At 47.9% G+C, this 17,567-nt stretch overlaps 2 protein-coding genes across 3 annotated transcripts in view; both read right to left on the bottom strand.

The window, feature by feature from the left end:
- TSPAN9 (tetraspanin 9) overlaps positions 1-969 on the bottom strand; it is a 308,842-nt gene extending 307,873 nt beyond the window's left edge. For both annotated transcript variants that reach the window (XM_049882196.1, XM_049882197.1), the window contains exon 1: positions 880-969. In XM_049882196.1, the coding sequence (XP_049738153.1) occupies positions 880-909 (30 nt within the window). In that variant the 5' untranslated portion in view covers positions 910-969. The remainder of the gene's footprint in view (positions 1-879) is intronic.
- Positions 970-3,533: 2,564 nt separating this feature from the next.
- TEAD4 (TEA domain transcription factor 4) overlaps positions 3,534-17,567 on the bottom strand; it is a 67,379-nt gene continuing 53,345 nt past the window's right edge. Inside the window, exons 9-11 of the mRNA XM_049882194.1 lie at positions 5,874-6,014; positions 3,781-3,927; positions 3,534-3,672 (exon numbers count right to left, since the gene is read on the bottom strand). Of these exons, the coding sequence (XP_049738151.1) occupies positions 3,553-3,672; positions 3,781-3,927; positions 5,874-6,014 (408 nt within the window). The 3' untranslated portion in view covers positions 3,534-3,552. The remainder of the gene's footprint in view (positions 3,673-3,780; positions 3,928-5,873; positions 6,015-17,567) is intronic.

The raw sequence follows: 17,567 nt of genomic DNA, 5'->3' as shown, positions 1-17,567 counted from the left end.
GGAGGGGAGACGAGCTCTCTATGCCTAGAAGGTTCAGGGCGCCTCACTCACCTCAGAGCCAAATGACATGCATCTCACTGCCTTACACATATTCATTTCTTCATCAAATGTTTACTGAGCACCTGCGGGTTTCAGACATGGTGTTCAGTTTACAAAGTATCAGATACAGGAAATCTATAGTCTCCATCAACAGGAGCTGAATCTAGTAGGAAAGACAAACTCAGAAGCAGACAATTAAGACTTCTCTGTAGTCCATGGCAGCTGGGAGAGTTGTTTTTTAAAAGACTTACTCCCTTGCTGAAAATACTCCAAGGCCTTCCCATCACACTGAGTAAAACTCAAATTCCTTATCATGGTGTGCACGATCCAGCCCCTGCCTATCTCAACACCTTACCTCCTGCATCACTTTCTCTCTCTCTCCCTATATTCCAGACACACTGGCCTCTTTTCTGTACCTGGGACACATCGGTCACCTTCCTGCCTCCAGGGCTTGCCATTCTCTCTACTTGGAATACCTTTCCCTCACCCTGCTTGCGGTTGGTCTTTCTCATCCTTCAGGTCTCAGCTCAAATGCCACCATCTTAGGAAGGCCTTCCCTGACCCCCGCTATCTAAAGTGGCCTCCCCAGTAACTCTCAGCCTTAGAACCCTGCTCATTCCCTTTATATCACTCGTCACAATCTGCACTTGTCTTATTTGCTTGCTTGCTTGACCTTGTCTGTCTTGGTCACTGATATATTCCCAATGCCTTGCACAAGGTGGAAGTTTTAAAAAAATTTGCTAAATGAAGAAATTAATGCATTAATAACCCAAGCAAGTTAATTGACCTCTCCGTGCCTCATGTTCCTCACCTTTAAAATGGGGATAGCATAGTACCTACCATGTTGTTGTGAGGGTCAGAAGACAGCATGGTGGTACCTGTATCCAGGGAACATGTAAAAGGTGCTCTAACAGGATGTCAGACGCATGAGAAGAGGTGACTTCAAGTTGGCTCTTAAAGATTGAATTACAGTTCACCAGGGGGAAGAGTGTCCTGGCTAAGGGAACATGCAGTGCCAAAGCCCCAGGGAAGGAAGGATGTGCTGGGAACAATAAGTGACTCAAGAGTGGCTGGAGGCAGGGAGGGCCCAGAGAGTGCCAGATGAGGCTGCCAGGTAGGTGGAGCCAGGTCAGTATCCCCATTTGCCCCGAGAGTCACGGTCTGCTCTACACCAGGGGGAGAGGCACCCAAATCAGCTGTTGTCTACGGCTGACTGGCTTGGTATTTGCAGCTGTAAGCAGGTGACTCTCCTTTAGGCTGCTGAGGTCAGTTCATAATGGGAAGGGAAAGCTCACAGCCAACACCTGGGACGAACTCCATCTGCACTGACCTCCTTCCCCACCCCTGACACAAAAAGATTGCTTCCTTCATTTGGGCACCTGTCCTGCCGGAGTCTTACCACACTGTGTAGTCAGTCAAGCTGGAAGGGAGACAAAGACTGTGACTGACAGGGAAGGGGCTGGGGGCCTTATATCAGCAGAGAGTCACACACGTACACGTGAGCACATGCCTCCCGCACAGGAAGTCAGTCCAATTCGTTGGGCGCCTCGGCCTGCTTCCATATCACACCATCTGTGGAAGGGAGCAGGGCCTGCATGGACAGGGGGTCGCACAGTGTGACCTGAGGTCTAACAGAGCCCTGATACCCAGGGGTATTCGGTTAAAGCTGCTTTTTTGACGAGAGGGAGTGCTGGCTTATGGCGAGAGGGAGACATGATGGCCTGCTTCTTTTCCCCGTCTGGAATGCTGGTGGGGCTTCCTCCCATCTGCTTATCTAAACACTGCCATCCTTTAAGGAAGGCCTAGCTCCCCTCAAGTGCTACTTCTTCCCTGAATCCCCCACACCCTGATTGCTGCCATCTCTGAACTCCTGAGGATCAGCCCAGCCCACTATGTACTCTTCCAACTGACTGCTTATAACACTAACAATAGCTTATATTTATGAAACACACGCATGAGTTTGGCACTATGCTGGGTATTCTACATATATGAGGTAGGTACTATTGCAATACCCATTTTACAGATGGGGAAACCAAGGCACAGTGAAATTAAGTAAATCGTTCCAAGGTCACACAGCTAGTCAGCAGCAAAGCGCCAGGACTGCAATCCTTGCAGCCTGATCCCAGAGCCCTTGCTCCTAACCACCACTCTGTAACACCTCCTAGATGCGGTCTTACCATTTTTGGAAGATGATACCAAAGAGCCACTAGGTGGCAGCAAAGAGTCAGCTCCAGCCCTCTGAGGAACCTATTTTACTGCCTCTTGCACCAGTCACTTTATAGACATTATCCTCTCTCCTCCCTAAGGCCTCCTAAGGTACGTGCTGTTGTCTTTCAACTTTGCAGAGAGGAAAGGGTACGAAGGTTCACACAGGTTAAGAAATTTTTCCAATGTCAGGCAGCCGGGAATTCTAGGACTGGAGCCACGACAGCCAAAACTCAAAGCTCAGGAGAATTAAGTCAGGAAACCCCTTTAGTTGGTTAACTCTGGGCCCAGAGCAGGTACTACCCTCCTTCTCCTTCATCCTCAGACAGTGCAGAAATTGCCCTTTGGGGAGGGAGTTAGACTACCTGGGGTTAGTTCCAAGGAGGTCACCACCCCAACAGGCATATTGGCTGGGAGGATTTTGAGGTTAGATTGTCAGAACTGAAAGGGTCTTAGAGACCACTGGCCCACCACACACCTCTGATCAATGCTCTTGGCCTTCATCACCAACAAGGATGCTGCATGATGCCACCCTGGCCTGGCTTCAGCACCGTCACCCCTGCTCTCCCTGTCTTGGGCTCCTCTGGCCTGGACCAATCCCCCAACAAGCCAGCATGGCCACCATCAGGGAGGATGTTGGCCGTGGAATCCATGTCCATTGGAAATGGTTCAAAACTAAAGAGCTCTGACTGTGTCCCCTTCTACCATTCACAACAACCTGTCACTTCCACACCTAAAACCCAACCCCCAGGCTGGACCAGACCTCCTGTGTGAGCTGTCCTAGGGGTGCAGAAGCAGAAGGGGCCAGGTGTGCTGGTGCCTTCCTGTACAAGTAGCTGTGGGTGCATACGCAGGACGAGCAGAATGAAGAGTCCACGTGCCATCCTCAGGCCGCCCAGGGTGGCCAGGGACTGGAGTAGCAGCAGCGGCAGGACCATCACATCTTGAGCTTCAGTGTTGGTGCCCATGTTTCTGGCTGAGTCCTTTGGGGCGCTGGCTTCAGAACTGCCCAGGGGGCAGCTCCGGGGCATTGCGTCCAGCCTGCCTCCTGACTGCCCCACCCTTCTACCTGACATGTCTCCCCAGTCCCTCCCAAGGCTCATACAGCCAGACCAGGTCTTCTGAAAATACACAACATGTTGGGTTTATTTGGGGTGGGGCATTGCAGGTGCAGGTACTGTCTGTTCCTCAGTAGGAAGAGTCAGGACCTCAACTCTCTCGGCATTTCAAGAGGCTGCTCCTGCAGGTCCCCTCCCCACGTCCCCATTTCCTGCACACACGTCTCTTCCCTCCCTACCACCCGAGTCTCTATTCCTTCACCAGCCGGTAGATATGGTGCTGAGCCCCGTGCTCACTGGCTGACACCTCAAAGACGTAGGCAATGCACAGCAAGGTCTCCTGCGTGTCTCTGTTGGTGACCACCTGCAGGTGAGAAAAAGATGAGAGTTTAGGCCCCAGAAGAGGGAACTGCATCTGCTCCATCCACCTGTCAACTGCCACCCCGCACCTGCAGCACCTCCCGCCACACACCTGCAGGATGGTGAAGTTCTCCAGCACGCTGTTCATCATGTACTTCTCAGGAAGGTGCTTCAGTTTGTGGATAAAGTTGATCATGTACTCACAGAGTGGGGACCGGTGGATGCGGTACAAGTAGTGGCCATTCTCATAGCGGGCATACTCTGTCTGCAGACCCAGGGGACAGCAGGGGCTTAGAATCCCTTTGACCACCTCCAGCCCAGGCCCAACTCCACGACCCAGTCACTATAAGTGGGAAGAAAAGGCAGGAAGCCTGGAGGCCCTGAGAACAGAGCCACCCTTCAAGGTTGGTGGATATTAAACGAGGCCTTCCTCCTCCATTGGTGACGGGGAGAAACTGGGTTTGGGGAGGTGGAACTCGAAGAGACAAAAGAGCAGTGGCAAGAGGGGGGATGGGATAGAGTGGTCAATTCTGATGGCACATTAAAATAACATGGGGGAAAGGACAGCACGAGGGATCCTTGTGGTGATGGGACTGTTTGACGATGGTAGTAATTACGCAAATCTACACACCTAGATGCACACACACACAAGTGTATGTAAAACTGGTGAAACCTAAATAAGACTGGTGGACTGTATCAATGTCCACTTCCTGGTTGTGATACTGCACTACAGTGACGCAAGATGTTATCATCGTGGGAAGCTGGGTGAAGGGTACACAGGATCTCTCTGAATCTACAATGATTTCAAAATTTAAAAAAATTTTAACTAAAAATAAAATAACCTGGGGAAGTTTTTTAAAAGCTGTTCTTGCCTAGAGATTTTGAATTGGTGTATGTTGGGTGGGGTTTCAGGCATTGGTATGTTTCCAAAGCTCCTAAGGTGCAGCCAGGGGTGAGAGCCACCGGGATGGAAGGTCTCCTCCCTGGTACTAGCCCAGCACAGGGCTGTATTTGACATGAGGTGGTTAACACACTCAGCTGCTAACCAGAAGGCTGGTAGTTCGAGTCCACCCAGATATGCCTCGGAAGAAAAGCCTGGTGATCTACTCCTGGAAATATCAGCCACTGAAAACCCTATGGAGCACAGTTCTACTCTGATACACATGGGGTCTCCATGAGTTAGAGTCAACGTGACAGCAACTATTACTGGTAGATTATCAATAACTGACAGATTATGAAAGAAGACTTCACTAATTCATAAGAGTTTGGGGAAAGAGCTGGGGATAGGGGAGAAGACCCTGAAATAGTGAAAAGTTTTGGTCTAACAAATCTATGGGACTGTACAGAATCACAGGCTCTCAGAGTCTGAAGGTACTTTTGGTTGGAGGCCTTCTGGTCCCATCTTCCTAACACTCCCATTACACAGTAGGACCAGAATAACAGCACTGCAGGAGTCTGCGTCAGTGAATAGCAAGGGTAACCTGTGAACTGTTCAGGGCTAAATGGAGGATTTTATCCACCCCACTCTCCACATCCCAAACATCTGCCAGAAGGCAGGGGAGCTGGGGTTCAAACCCCGGCCCATGTGAACCACTACCCTGCGCTGCCCTTGGCTAGGGGGGATGGAAGTGGGATTTCTGCAACTGTCACTAATACAAATAAAAAACCAGGGTCATGAATAGTTTTTAGCATTTATGGAGCAGAAAGTGAGCTGGGGTCCAAAAGAGCAGGGGACGCAGATCCAGGGGCTCTGGCTAGTGCTGCTTCTGCCACTGGCTAGCTGTGTGACCTGGGGAAAGCTTTACTCTCTCTGGGTCTCAACTGTGAAATGAAAGGGTTGGATAGTCCCCTGAGACCCCTGTCTGTGCTGTACCTCTGCTCTGGGAGAGGATACAGGGATGCCTGTAAGGAGGAGCTTAGAAGATGTACTCCTAGCCTGGGACGTTTAGCAATAGCCCTGGTGGACTGGGCAAGGCAGTTGCACTAAGGGGGCCCAAGTGAAGCACACAGCACTAACAGGACAGAGGAGCAACAACAAGGAGGTTGAAGGATGGTCTGGAAACTGGAGGTCACTCTTCCTGAAAGCAGATGGCAGCCACAGCGAGGCCACCTCTGACTGGGCCACTCTGAGCAGGCCTGTCCTCACCTCAGGGGAGCTCTAGGAAAGAACACCACAGGCCTCCACCCTTCACCCACCAGGTGGCCTCCTACCTCAACTTTCTCCACCACCTGCTTGCCAAAAGAGCAGACCTTGGTGGAGCAGGTGATTATCATGTTCTCGGGGCTCTCGTACTGGCTGGAGACCCCGTAGAAGGAGCTGCCTTCATCCTCGATGTTGGTGTTGAGGTCTGCCTGGAGGGAGACAGGGGGAAGCCAAGGAGATGGTCAGATACATCAGCAGTGGCCCCATTGGAGGGATGGAGTCAAGCAGGCCTCTGGGTCACAGTCCAGGGACTTAGGCTGGGAAGAAATCAGGAGGGCCTAAAGAGAACTTGGAAGGCTTCCACTTTCCCCCCTATCCAGGCCTGGTATGCTCATCAGGTCATGTTGCCCAACGAAAGGAAAAAGAAAACATCAAGACCTGCATTAGTTTCAAGCCACTGCTGCCCACTCAGACGTCAACATATTTGTCTTTAGGGCTTAAAATTGTAGAGTTTAAAGCTTTTTCCTTTAAACTGCAAAACATTTGAATCTGTATCAGTCATTTCTTCATTTCTACTTTAGTACAAATAAATTAATTAGAATCTTTCCAGTCAATTTTGATAGTGAAGAAAGCATGAAAACAGGAAACCAGGAAGATGGACTGACAGAGGGAAGAGAAATAGGGGAGGCTAGGGACCCTGGTGTCATCCAGACTCCTCTTTCTCTCATCCTCTGGTCCAGTTGGCCACCAACCAAAACCAAACCAAACTGGTTGCCACCGAGTTGATTCTGACTCATAGCAACCCTATAGGTCAGAGTAGAACTGCCCCATAGGGTTTCTGAGGAGCAGCTGGTAATTAAAACTGCCGACCTTTTGGTTAGCCGCAGAGCCTTTAACCACTTTACCACCAGGGCTCCACCAGACCCTGCCAATTTAGAAATGGTTCTGGGGACTGGCCCCTCAGAATGGGTCTAGCCATCCTTATCTTTCTGCATCTCTAACAGCCTCCAGACCAGTGTGCCCAACACAAGCCTTGCCTCCCTTTGGTTTATTCTCTAAGGGCTCTGAGAGTTCTCTTCACAAAAGTCTGATTACACCATTCTGTGGCTTAAAGCTCTCTCTCTCCTTGAGTGCCTTTGCCACACAGTAATATGCTCAGTCCTTGGCCTGGCTTACTAGGCCTCTCACTGGCCCACCCAGCAGTCTGCTAGCTCAGCTTCTCACCACACCCAAAATGCCTCTGTTCCTTTCACTGCTTTCCACTCGTTTCAGAGCTGGAGGGCAGCATGCTAGATACTGGTTTGATTTTAATTTTACCTACAATACTTCTCTCTTAGAAAAGGTGAAATAAGACTCTGATGACTTCATACATTCCCTGTCAGAGGGATAAGGCAGGAACCTCCTCCTCCATTTTATCACTGAGGCTCTCTGGTTATGCCTTGCCCAAGGTCACATGGCAGATAAGTGGTCTTTAGGTATTTAGGCTTCAACTCCAATGCTTATTGCAATCTAGCAGAATGCCAACAAAGGAGAGGGATGAAGATGTTGGATGTGACAAGTGGTGCCTTGGTGGCTGTGAGGCAAGAGTTGTATTTTTGAAGCTTTAGACAACGTAGGGATTTCTATCCCCAGAACTGAGGCCCCACATACAATCACCCCCTCCAAGTGAGGGATGCTAACAGAACAACTTAGGATTCAGAAGAAACACACAAACATACTACAAAAGGCTCATTCTTAGGGTTAAGCCTCTCCTCCCACCCACACCAGTCCCAAATCACTGCCAAGCTAGACCAGCACTGTTATCGTTATCTGCCGTCAAGTCAATTCCCACTCACGGCTGCCCTGTGTGTGCAGAGCAGAACTGCTCCATATGCGTCTGAAGGCTGGAACCTTTCACAAGCAGAGCACTAGGCCCATCTTCTGAGGTACCTCTGGGGGGGTTCAAACCGCCAGCCTTCCAGCTAGTAGTTGAACATTTAACTTTTGGCGCCACCCAGGGACCAGAATGCAGCCGTATAAATGGGGTGGGAACTCCCAACCTTGATAAAGATTCTGACACCAAGGACTTTTCTGCACAAAGGTACGGGAATCCCCGGAGGCCCAGGGCAATATCCAGAGGCCGGCACCAGGCAGTTCTGTTACTAGCTATTGGGGAAGCTCAGTCATTCTTTTTCTCTCCTTTGGGGAAATAATTTTTCCAGGAGAGAGCAAACGTTCTTTAGGCTGACAGGGGAATGTTAATTGTTTTATGGCAAAATAGAATATTATTGGCTGCAAAAAATGTTGAGAAGGACTTTTATTATTTTTTTATTGTGCTTTAAATGAAAGTTTACAGTTCAAGTTAGTTTCTCATACAAAAATTTATACACACATTGTTATGTGACCCTAGCTGCCCTCCCTATAATGTGACAGCACACTCCTCCTTTCCACCCTGGATTTCCTGTGTCCACTCAGCCAGCTCCTGTCCCCCCTGCCTTCTCATCTCACCTCCGGACAGGAACTGCCCATTTAGTCTCATGTATCTACTTGAGTTAAGTACCACCCTCTTCACCGGTATTATTTTATGTTTTATAGTCCAGTCTAATCTTTGTCTGAAGAGGTGGCTTCAGGAATCGTTTCAGTTCTGGGCTAACAGAAAGTCCAGGGGCCATGTCTTCCAGGAGGACTTTTATCTTGTATTGGGGAATGACATACTGTCACGTGAAAAAAAAGCAGGTTACAGGACAGAATGAAGATGGATTACTTTTATGATCAGGAATAAAAAAAAGCTGTTTCCATGTCGAAAGAGAATGGCATGTTTTAATGTGCTCTGGATTGGCTTTAATGAGGCCATTAAAAAGGAAATTAAAAAAGAAAAAAAAAAAAGACTGGGAACCCTGGTGGCGTGGTGGTTAAGTGCTGCCGCTGCTAACCAAAAGGCTGGCAGCTGGAATCCACCAGGTGCTCCTTGGAAACCATATGCGGCAGTTCTATGCTGTCCTATAGGGCCCCTAAGAGTCAAAATCCACTGTACGGCAACGGGTTTTTTTTTTTGTGTGTGTGATTAGCCCAGGGGTAGCTGGTTGGTGCAAACAGTTAAAGTGCTCGGCTGATAACAGAGAGGCTGGACGGTTTTGACTACCCAGGGGCACCTCAGAAGAAGAGCCTACTGAGTTACTTCCAAAAAATCAGCCACTGAAAGCCCTACGGAGCACAGTTCTACTGTAACACACATGGGGTTGCCATGAGTCGGAGCTGACTTGACAACAACTGGTATGGTTTTTTTGGAGACTGGCCCAAGATCTTATGGTTAAACAACAAGGTGAATTGGGACCAGATCCTGGGCTTTCTCTACTAAATCACATGCTCCTCCTAGGAGACTGAGTTCGTCAGACAGACTATTCCCTAAAAAGGGGCTGGGGGACAGTCTATGCGCTCAGGATGTGCTGCAGCTAGAGGCACAGGGCAGAGACCTGGACCATGCCTGAAAAAGGGCTGGCAGGAAGCCCTGCTGCCTGGGAAGGCAGCATCTGAACCTGGGGCGCCAAGAGGTGAGGCCAGGACATGAAACGACGATGACTCTTGGGCTTTAGCCGCTCAGTGCCTCTTGCTGACTAATACGAGATAATCTGCACATGTCTTCTGTGCACCTGATGGTTTACGTCGGCTCGCTTTTATTCCTTAACTCCATGCTAAGAATACAGATGTGAAATCAAGGATTATATTTTTTCTAACATATATGAAAAGAAAAAAATGTTTATTCACGCACCTAAAAGAAGGCGGTGCTCCAGGCTTGGGAAGGACTGGTACAAACACCTCCCTGGCCCTTCCCAATGCACACAGGCAGTGGCTGCTCCCCCAGGACCTCCACAGCAATTTGAACACGCCCCTTCATCACCCTGTGCTCTAATCATCTGTTCAGGCATCCTTGCCCCCTTCCAGAAGGTAAGTTTCTTGGAGGCAAGAACTAAGCTACGTTCATCCTTTCTCCCTAGGGCTTCATTACAGGTTCCATGTTGCTGTTCAATCTCTCACCTCTGGGTGGCACTGGGTGAGAAGAGAGAGGCCTCCTGGTCACAAAAAGGAAGTGGCAGAAAAAGAGGAGGGACCTACAATCTCCTCTAGGAGTGCTGGGCACCCCAGCTCCACCCCATCTCATCTCAAATACACTCCCAGGTCTTGTCAACACCTCCTACTCACCAGGCCCTTCTAGTTACTCTGTCACACACTTATCCAGTCCCAGCAAAACACTGATAGACAGTGGGGGCTCAAGGAGGTTGAGGCACTGTCTCTGCTCCCAGGGAATTTATAACTGTGGGGAGCAACTGGAATAAATAAGCTGGTGGCTAGGAGACAGCGAGGGATCCCACAAGTGAGGGTCCAGAGTCGAGCCCAGAACCTGCTCAGTAGTTACACTGCACAGACCCAGGAGATGCCAGCCAGTGACACAGACAGCCAGAGCATCTCATCTTGTCCTCAGGCCTGATTCTTCCAATCGCAAACCCACTCCTTGTCCCGCAGTTAAACTTTAGGCATTGCCTGTCTACCCTTATATTTCCCCCAGTCTAAGCAACCCCCAAAACAAGCTTTGCTTCTCTCCTTCCTCAGCCTAAGAGGCAAGCTGCCCTTCCTACTACCCTGAGAGGTCCCCCACCCACCCTCCTGCCCTCTGAATGCCCCCGTGCTCCCCTCCTTCCACCCTATTCATAGCTGTGCGTGCGGGTGGGCAGCTCACAAGCTGTGCCTGGAACAGGTGTGGGGGATCGGGTGACTGACAGATGAGCCGAGACAGCCGCAGGCGGGTGTGGGGGCCTGGAGGGGCTCGGATTCATTGTCATGTGCTGGTATGTGCCTGGAAGAAATGTCAGGGCCCAGAAGGGAACAGCATGCTGGGATGGGAGGAAGGCCTGGGGCACTATTCCCCAGCCACTGCCTCAGCCCAGGCCCCACCCAGCATTCCCAATGTGCTGACTTGGTGTTCTGGCCTTCAGTGTCCAGGAGTCCCCTTCCCCTCTGCTGTTCTCAGCGTGCTCTGGTCAAGGAGTGAGGGGCTTCGGCCTCTCAGTACCCTCTTGCAGACCCTTAGTACTCGCCACATGGAGTACAGCCTCAGCAACTTCAACCCCTCCTGCAGCCAGATGCCGTTTCCAGCTGGACGTGATTTGTCCTGATGCCACGAGGCTCTGAATTACTGCCACAGTCCCATCAATAAGTACAATGACCATTGCAGGGACATCACAGCCCTCTTTCCATCTAAGAAGGGTCTGGTCAACCCTCCAGCACACAAGCAGGGACCTCAAGGTGCAGGAGCAGGGACCGAGAAGACAGACTGGCAGGCAGGAAAAGAAGAGCAGGGTTTGGGAGAGACAGCATTGTTTCCTGGCCCAGGCAGTTTCCCTTCCTAATTGTGTGTGGCCAGTTCACAGGAGCTGATGGCAGAGAAGGAGTAACCAGGCAGGGGCCAGGAAAAGAGGCTTTCAGACACCGGGGGGTAGGGGTGGGGCCAAAGCTGCCTGTGAGGGACCCCAGGACTGATTTGAATCTCCTCATTAGCAAAAGTGAACATCTATTTTCCCCACGTTGCTGGTTGGCATTTCTCTGGTGCCTCCACCCTCCCCACACAGAAGGAGGAGGGACCAGACGATGGCCAAGAAATCCTGGCCCCTGACATTCTTCCAGCTCTTATTTCACCCACCCTCACCCTGCCTGAGCCCCTGGCATCCTAGGAGAGGCCTAGGCTCCAGCGGAGGCAGGGGTAGAGCTCCTCTTGACTGCCAGCTTAGCATACAGACAACAGGGTCTTAGAGACACAGCCTCTTGCGGGGCCTCAAGAACAAGCTGCTTATTTCACGTGGGGAAACAGTAGAGGCCCAGAGACACTGTTATGTGCTCCAGCTCCTGGCTCTCAGGTGGTAGAACCAAGACCATAGCCTCCATGTCCCAGCTGGGCCGGCAGCTGCCTGCCTTGTTCTCCCTGGACATGCAGTGAGGGCCTCACTTGTAGCCTAGCACTCCCCCTGTACTGTGGTACGGGCTCAGGAACCTGAGATCCACCCTGGACTCTCCCCAGAACACGAGCTCCTGGCCACAAGGGCCCTGCTGGGTCCACGCGCACAGCCATGGTGTGCATGGCACACAGCCGGAGCACAAAGTTCAGCAGGCCTCACACAGACCACATGCCACCAGCCTAATCCTCAGCACTGACTGTTCCCACCTTCCCTTCTTCCCCCATCGATCCACCTCCAACTCCTCCAAAGAGTCAGAAAAAGAGAACACGAGCCATGAGCAAGGTTAGAGGACATTCTAGTTCTTCCTCCCTACTTGCCAACCTTAACCTCCAGGCAGTGCGACTCTCCCCATTTCCTGGAAGGGAAGTCTGAGGTCTAGAAAACACAAGAAGCCCGACTGCCCCATCCTACATTGACTCCAGTCTGATCTGTCCAGGCTAACACTGTCTGCTATTCACCAGGAGTTTGGGGATCCTTTTTTAATTATTTCATCTCTCTGTGCTTCAGTTTCCCCTCTGCAGAATGAGGCTATCAACTGTATATCACCTGTATATAACAGGAATGACCACAGGAAAAAGTGTCACCCTTGATGGGCATCTCAAAGCTGGGCCGTGCCTCAGTTCCCCTCATTTGTGAGATAGAAGGCTAGGATAGTCCTCATCTGGAGGGAAGCTACAAGAATACAGAATATTAGCATCAGCTAAAAGAAGTCAGGAACTAATGAAAAGTGGCCCAAATATACCACCTGCCCCCTTCCAGGGCAAAAAACCCAAACCAACCCATTGCTCTAGGGTTGATTCCACTCATGGTTACAGAGTACAATGTCATAGCATTTTCTTAGATGTAAGCTTCATGGAACCAGATAGCGAGGCCTCTCTTCTGCAGCACCCCTTTAGGTTAGTAGTGCAGACTGCTTGTGCCACTCAGGGAGGCACCTCCTGCTACTACCAACCAGGTCTCCCTCATGGTGTATGAGTCAGTGCTGAAAAAGAGTCATAAAATCACCTTATCCACGCTCCTTCCTCTGAGGGAGAGCTAAGCCTGGACGGGCCAGTGTATGTGTGTTTGGAGGAGAGGGGAATGGTGCTTCAGAGAAGGTGTGGGCCAGAGCCTCCTTAGACACTGCAGGAATAAGGAGTTGCTATTGCTGGCTGGCTCCTTAAAAACTCTATGGGGCAGTTCTACTCTGTCCTATAGGGTTGCTATGAGTCGGAATCAACTTGATGACACTGGGTTTGTTTGGTTTGGTTTATTGCTGGCTGCACAGTGACAACATTAACTGGCTGCCCACAGCAAAGCCTCTTGTTTCCAATTCCCACGTTCAGGGCTGGAAGGAATAGTGGAGAGAGGGAAAGGGGAAGTGAGAACTTTAAGCCCTTCCTGAAGAAAGTAGAATGGCCTCTTGCCTCACACACCGCATCCCAAAGCAAAACTTTTTTGCTGGGCGCCCTCTGCACAGGGTGCTGGCTGAAGTCTTCTGCGTGGCCTACATTACAGCAGTCTCCTAGTTGCTTCCAGATGGGCCCCTAGCCAATCTGGGTGGCTGATTTATCCAACTAAGCACAACTCTGGCCATGTCATACTCTGTTCAAAAACCCTTAACGACTCCTTATTAACTAAAGAGAGGGATGGCAGATATATAGTGAATGTGCCACTATCCTCCCCTTCCTCAATGTGTCAAGCCTGGTGCTGTTGAGTGGATTCTGACTCATAGCGACCCTATAGAACAGATTACAACTGCCCCATATGGTTTCTAAGGAGCACCCGGTGGAATCAAACTGCCGACCTTTTGGTTCGTAGCTGTAGCACTTAATCACTGCACCACCAAAGTTTCCACAACTGTGACAGACATTGCTTAGCAATCCAGCACTTTTCCCCTCTGGATTCTTCTCAACCCAGCACTCCAAACAATGACTACCAATCCATTGGAGCTGACACTCAAGTTAAAATCCCTTTTCCTGAGTGTCTGGCTAAAGGTAAGAGACTGACCATACAAGTTTATTCTTCCCCTTCCAGAGAATGATAGCAAAGAACTTTTGAAAATGTGTTGCCCTACAAAGACAGAGAATGGAAAAGAGAAAAAACTGACAAAAGAGTTCAACAGTGAGAATGGATGCATAACTTGAAGAATGTAATCAATGCCATTGAATTATACATGTAGAAAGTGTTGAATTGGAGCATGTTCTGCTCTGCATATTTTCAACAACAACAAAAAAAAATAAGTTATTTTTTTACAAAAAGAGTTCAACACATTTTAGAAGACAGAAGGCTGGTCAGGACTGGAACGGATTCTGTGGGGCAAAGAAAGCAAAGGAGCTACCACCTAGAAGTGCTTTCAGAGGAGGTTATAGGTAAGAAGTGAGCTGATCTACTCTGGAGACACCCTGAGCAGCTCAGTAACACAAGGAACTGACTCAGTGTCCGTACATGGGCTGTCCAGCCTCCAGTCCTCCCTCTCTCACCCATCCACAAAAGACCAGTGGATAACTATCTTCAGAATTAAACAGGAAGGGCTCAAGGCTCAGGGATACTCAGTATGTTAGAAAGAGGGGTAAGAGACAAGCTTATAAAAACAGAAGAATTAAGTGAAAACCTGCATAAGAAATGGTTGGCTCCCCTACCCCTGCCCCAGGTATATCCCTCCTTCTAGGGGGAAAATGAAAGGAATCTTCTCTGGGAAAACTGAACCACCCCAGGAAAAATAATATCTAGTTAACATACTGACTTTTAATAATTTCCCCAATGAAAGAGGTGGATCTCCAACCCCAGTCTCCTTGAAATGACACTCACTGGGTAACAAGTCCTGCCTGTGCCCACAGAGCCCCCAGTCACTCTTAAGTATGGACAGGTGACACAAACAACAAAAGAAAAAAGAGATAAACTGGACATCATCAAAATCAAAATATTTTGTGCTTCAAAGGACACTAACAAGAATGCGAAAAGACAACCCACAGAACGGGAGAAAATATTTACAAACCATATATCTGATATGGGACTTGTATCTAGATTATATAAAAATCTCTTATAACTGATTAATTACAAAAACCAAATAACTCAACTAAAAATAAATAGGCAAGGGACTTGAATGGCCATTTCTTCAAAGAAGACACAAAATAGCCATAAGCACATGAGAACATGTTCATCATTAGTTATGAAAAAAAAGGCAAATCAAAATCATAACGAGATACCACTTCACACCCACTAGGATGGCTATAATCAAAAAGATAGACAATAACAGGTATTGACAAGAATGTGGTGAAACCGGGACTCTCAGACACTGCTGGTGGGAATGTAAAATGGTACAGTAATTCTGAAAGACAGTTTGACAGATACTCAGAAAGTTAAATGCAGTTATTATGTGACATAGCAATTTTACTCCAAAGTATGGATCCAAGAGGAATGAAAACACATGCTCATGGTAAAATGTGTATACGAATATTCATAGCAGCTTTATTCATAATAGCCAAAAAGTAAAAACTCAAACATCTGTTCACAGATGAATGAATAAACAAACTGTGGTATATATATACAATGGAATATGACTCAGTCATAAAGAGAAATGAAGGTCCCCAGGTGGTGCAAACGGTCTGTGCTGGACTGCTAACCTAAAGGTTGGTGGTTTGAACCCACCCAGCAGTACTGCAGACAAAAAGGCCTGGCAATCTGCTTCTGTTAAGATTACAGTCAAGAAAGCCCTATGGAACAGCTCTACTCTGTAACATCAGAATCAACTCAAAGGCAACTAACAACAACAAAGACAAATGACGTCCTGATACATGCTACAACATGGATGAACCTTGAAAACATTATACTGAATGAAATAAGTCAGATACAAAAGGACAAGTACTGTGTGATCTCATTTATATGAAATATCTAGAATAGGCAAGTACATAGAGACCAAAATTTATTAGTGGTTACCAGGGGCGAGTAGGAGAGGGGAATAGGAAGTTATTGCTTAAGGGGTACGGAATTTCTATGAAAAGTAATGTCAATATTTGGAAATGGATAGTGGTGATGGTTGCAAAACATGGTGACTTAATGACAGTGAATTGTACACATACGAGTGGTTGAAATGGCAAACTTATACACAAACACATATATATTCATTCCACCACAATAAAACAAAATAAAAAATTTAAAAAAGATTCAATTACTGATTCATGCTACAACAGAGATGAAGCTTGAAAACACGAGAGAAAGAAGTTATCAAAGAAATAAAACAAGTAAAGTTTCCATAATTGAAAGACTCTAATCTCCTCATTAAAAGTGCCTAGTAAGTGCCTGGCTCAAAAATGTGAAGCAAAAAAACATACCCCAAAGCTCATCAATGTGAAATTGAAGAAAGATGTGGCAGTCTGCTTCTGTAAAGATTAACCCATTGCAGTCAAGTCAATTCCGACTCATAGCGACCCTATAGGACTGAGTAGAACTGTCCCATAGAGTTTCCAAGGAGCGGCTGGTGGATTCGAACTGCCCACCTTTTGGTTAGCCGCTGAGCTCTTAACCACTATGCAACCAGCCTTGGAAATCCTATGGGGCACTTTGACAGTTCTATTCGGTCAGGTCATTATGAGTTGGAATCCACTTGAAGGCAATGGGTTTTATACCTGTGGTTATAATCCCATTCGGGAATGTGTTTTCTTTGTTATGTTAATGAGATACTATTAGCGTAGGGTGTGTCAACCTCTTCTGAGATACAAAAAAGATTAAACAAGCAAGTAAGCAAGCAGAGATGAGGGAAGATACTTGGCATGTCACATGAAGACTGCCAGGGAACTAAGGAACAAAGACCTTCCCCCAGGGCTGACAAAGAGAAAAAGCCTTTCCCTAGAGCCAGTACCCTGAATTCTGACTTCTAACCTCAACTGTGAGAGCATAAACTTCTGTTTGTTAAAAAAAAAAAAAAAAAAAGCCACCCGCTTATCATATTTATGTTATAGCGGCACCAGATAACTAAGACACATACCATGCACCTTTCCTTACACTGGAGACTCTGCTCAAGCAAAATGAGGAGTAAACCAATAAATACAGAAGCATGAGATCTAGGAAACAGGACTGAATATATACCAGTCGCTGCCCAATCAATGCCAACTCAGGAGACCCATGTGTGCCAGAGTAGAACTGTGCTCCCCACAATTTTCGGTGGCTGATTTTTCGGAAGTAGACTGCTAGGCCTTTCTTTCAAGACACCTCTGAGTGAAGTCGAACCTCTAACCTTTCAGTTAGCAGTTGAGCACGATAACTGCACCACCCAGGGACTCAGGTTCAACGTAAAAGAGCAGTAAAAGGAAGTGTCAGGATGGCCACTGTAGAGCAGGCCCAGAGAATAATCAGTTCAAATTGGAGCAAGAGAACGGAGACCTCCAGAGGAAGATCTCCAGGAGGAAGGGGGAATTGATAAATGATCTGTTATGCTTGAAAATTTGGGGAAAAACAAATTATGAACTGGAGAAAAATATATGATGGCTCTGATGGAGCAATTTATAAAATTTTAAGGATATTTAAAAGTATGCAAGTGAAAAGCCACTTATTTGTAGGAAAAAAAAAACAAGCTGTCCAAGAAATGAATTGTAATCATAGTAAACTTCTCGGCTCTCAGGTGGCCGATCTACATTGTCAAATAATTTAAACATTGTATTGCTCTTAGTAAATCATATAATATATTGTGATACGATTATACTGGAAAGATATGGGGAGAAGCGGTATAACAGTCAAATTTTTTCTACCACAATGGAATAAATGTATAATGTGTTAATGTGATACCAAGATGTAGCA

Source organism: Elephas maximus, chromosome 4 (genome assembly GCF_024166365.1).
Source record: "Elephas maximus indicus isolate mEleMax1 chromosome 4, mEleMax1 primary haplotype, whole genome shotgun sequence".
Classification (NCBI taxonomy): Eukaryota; Metazoa; Chordata; class Mammalia; order Proboscidea; family Elephantidae; genus Elephas; species Elephas maximus.
The sequence above is the reverse complement of the archived record's forward strand: the minus strand, read 5'-3'. Positions and strand labels throughout refer to the sequence as shown.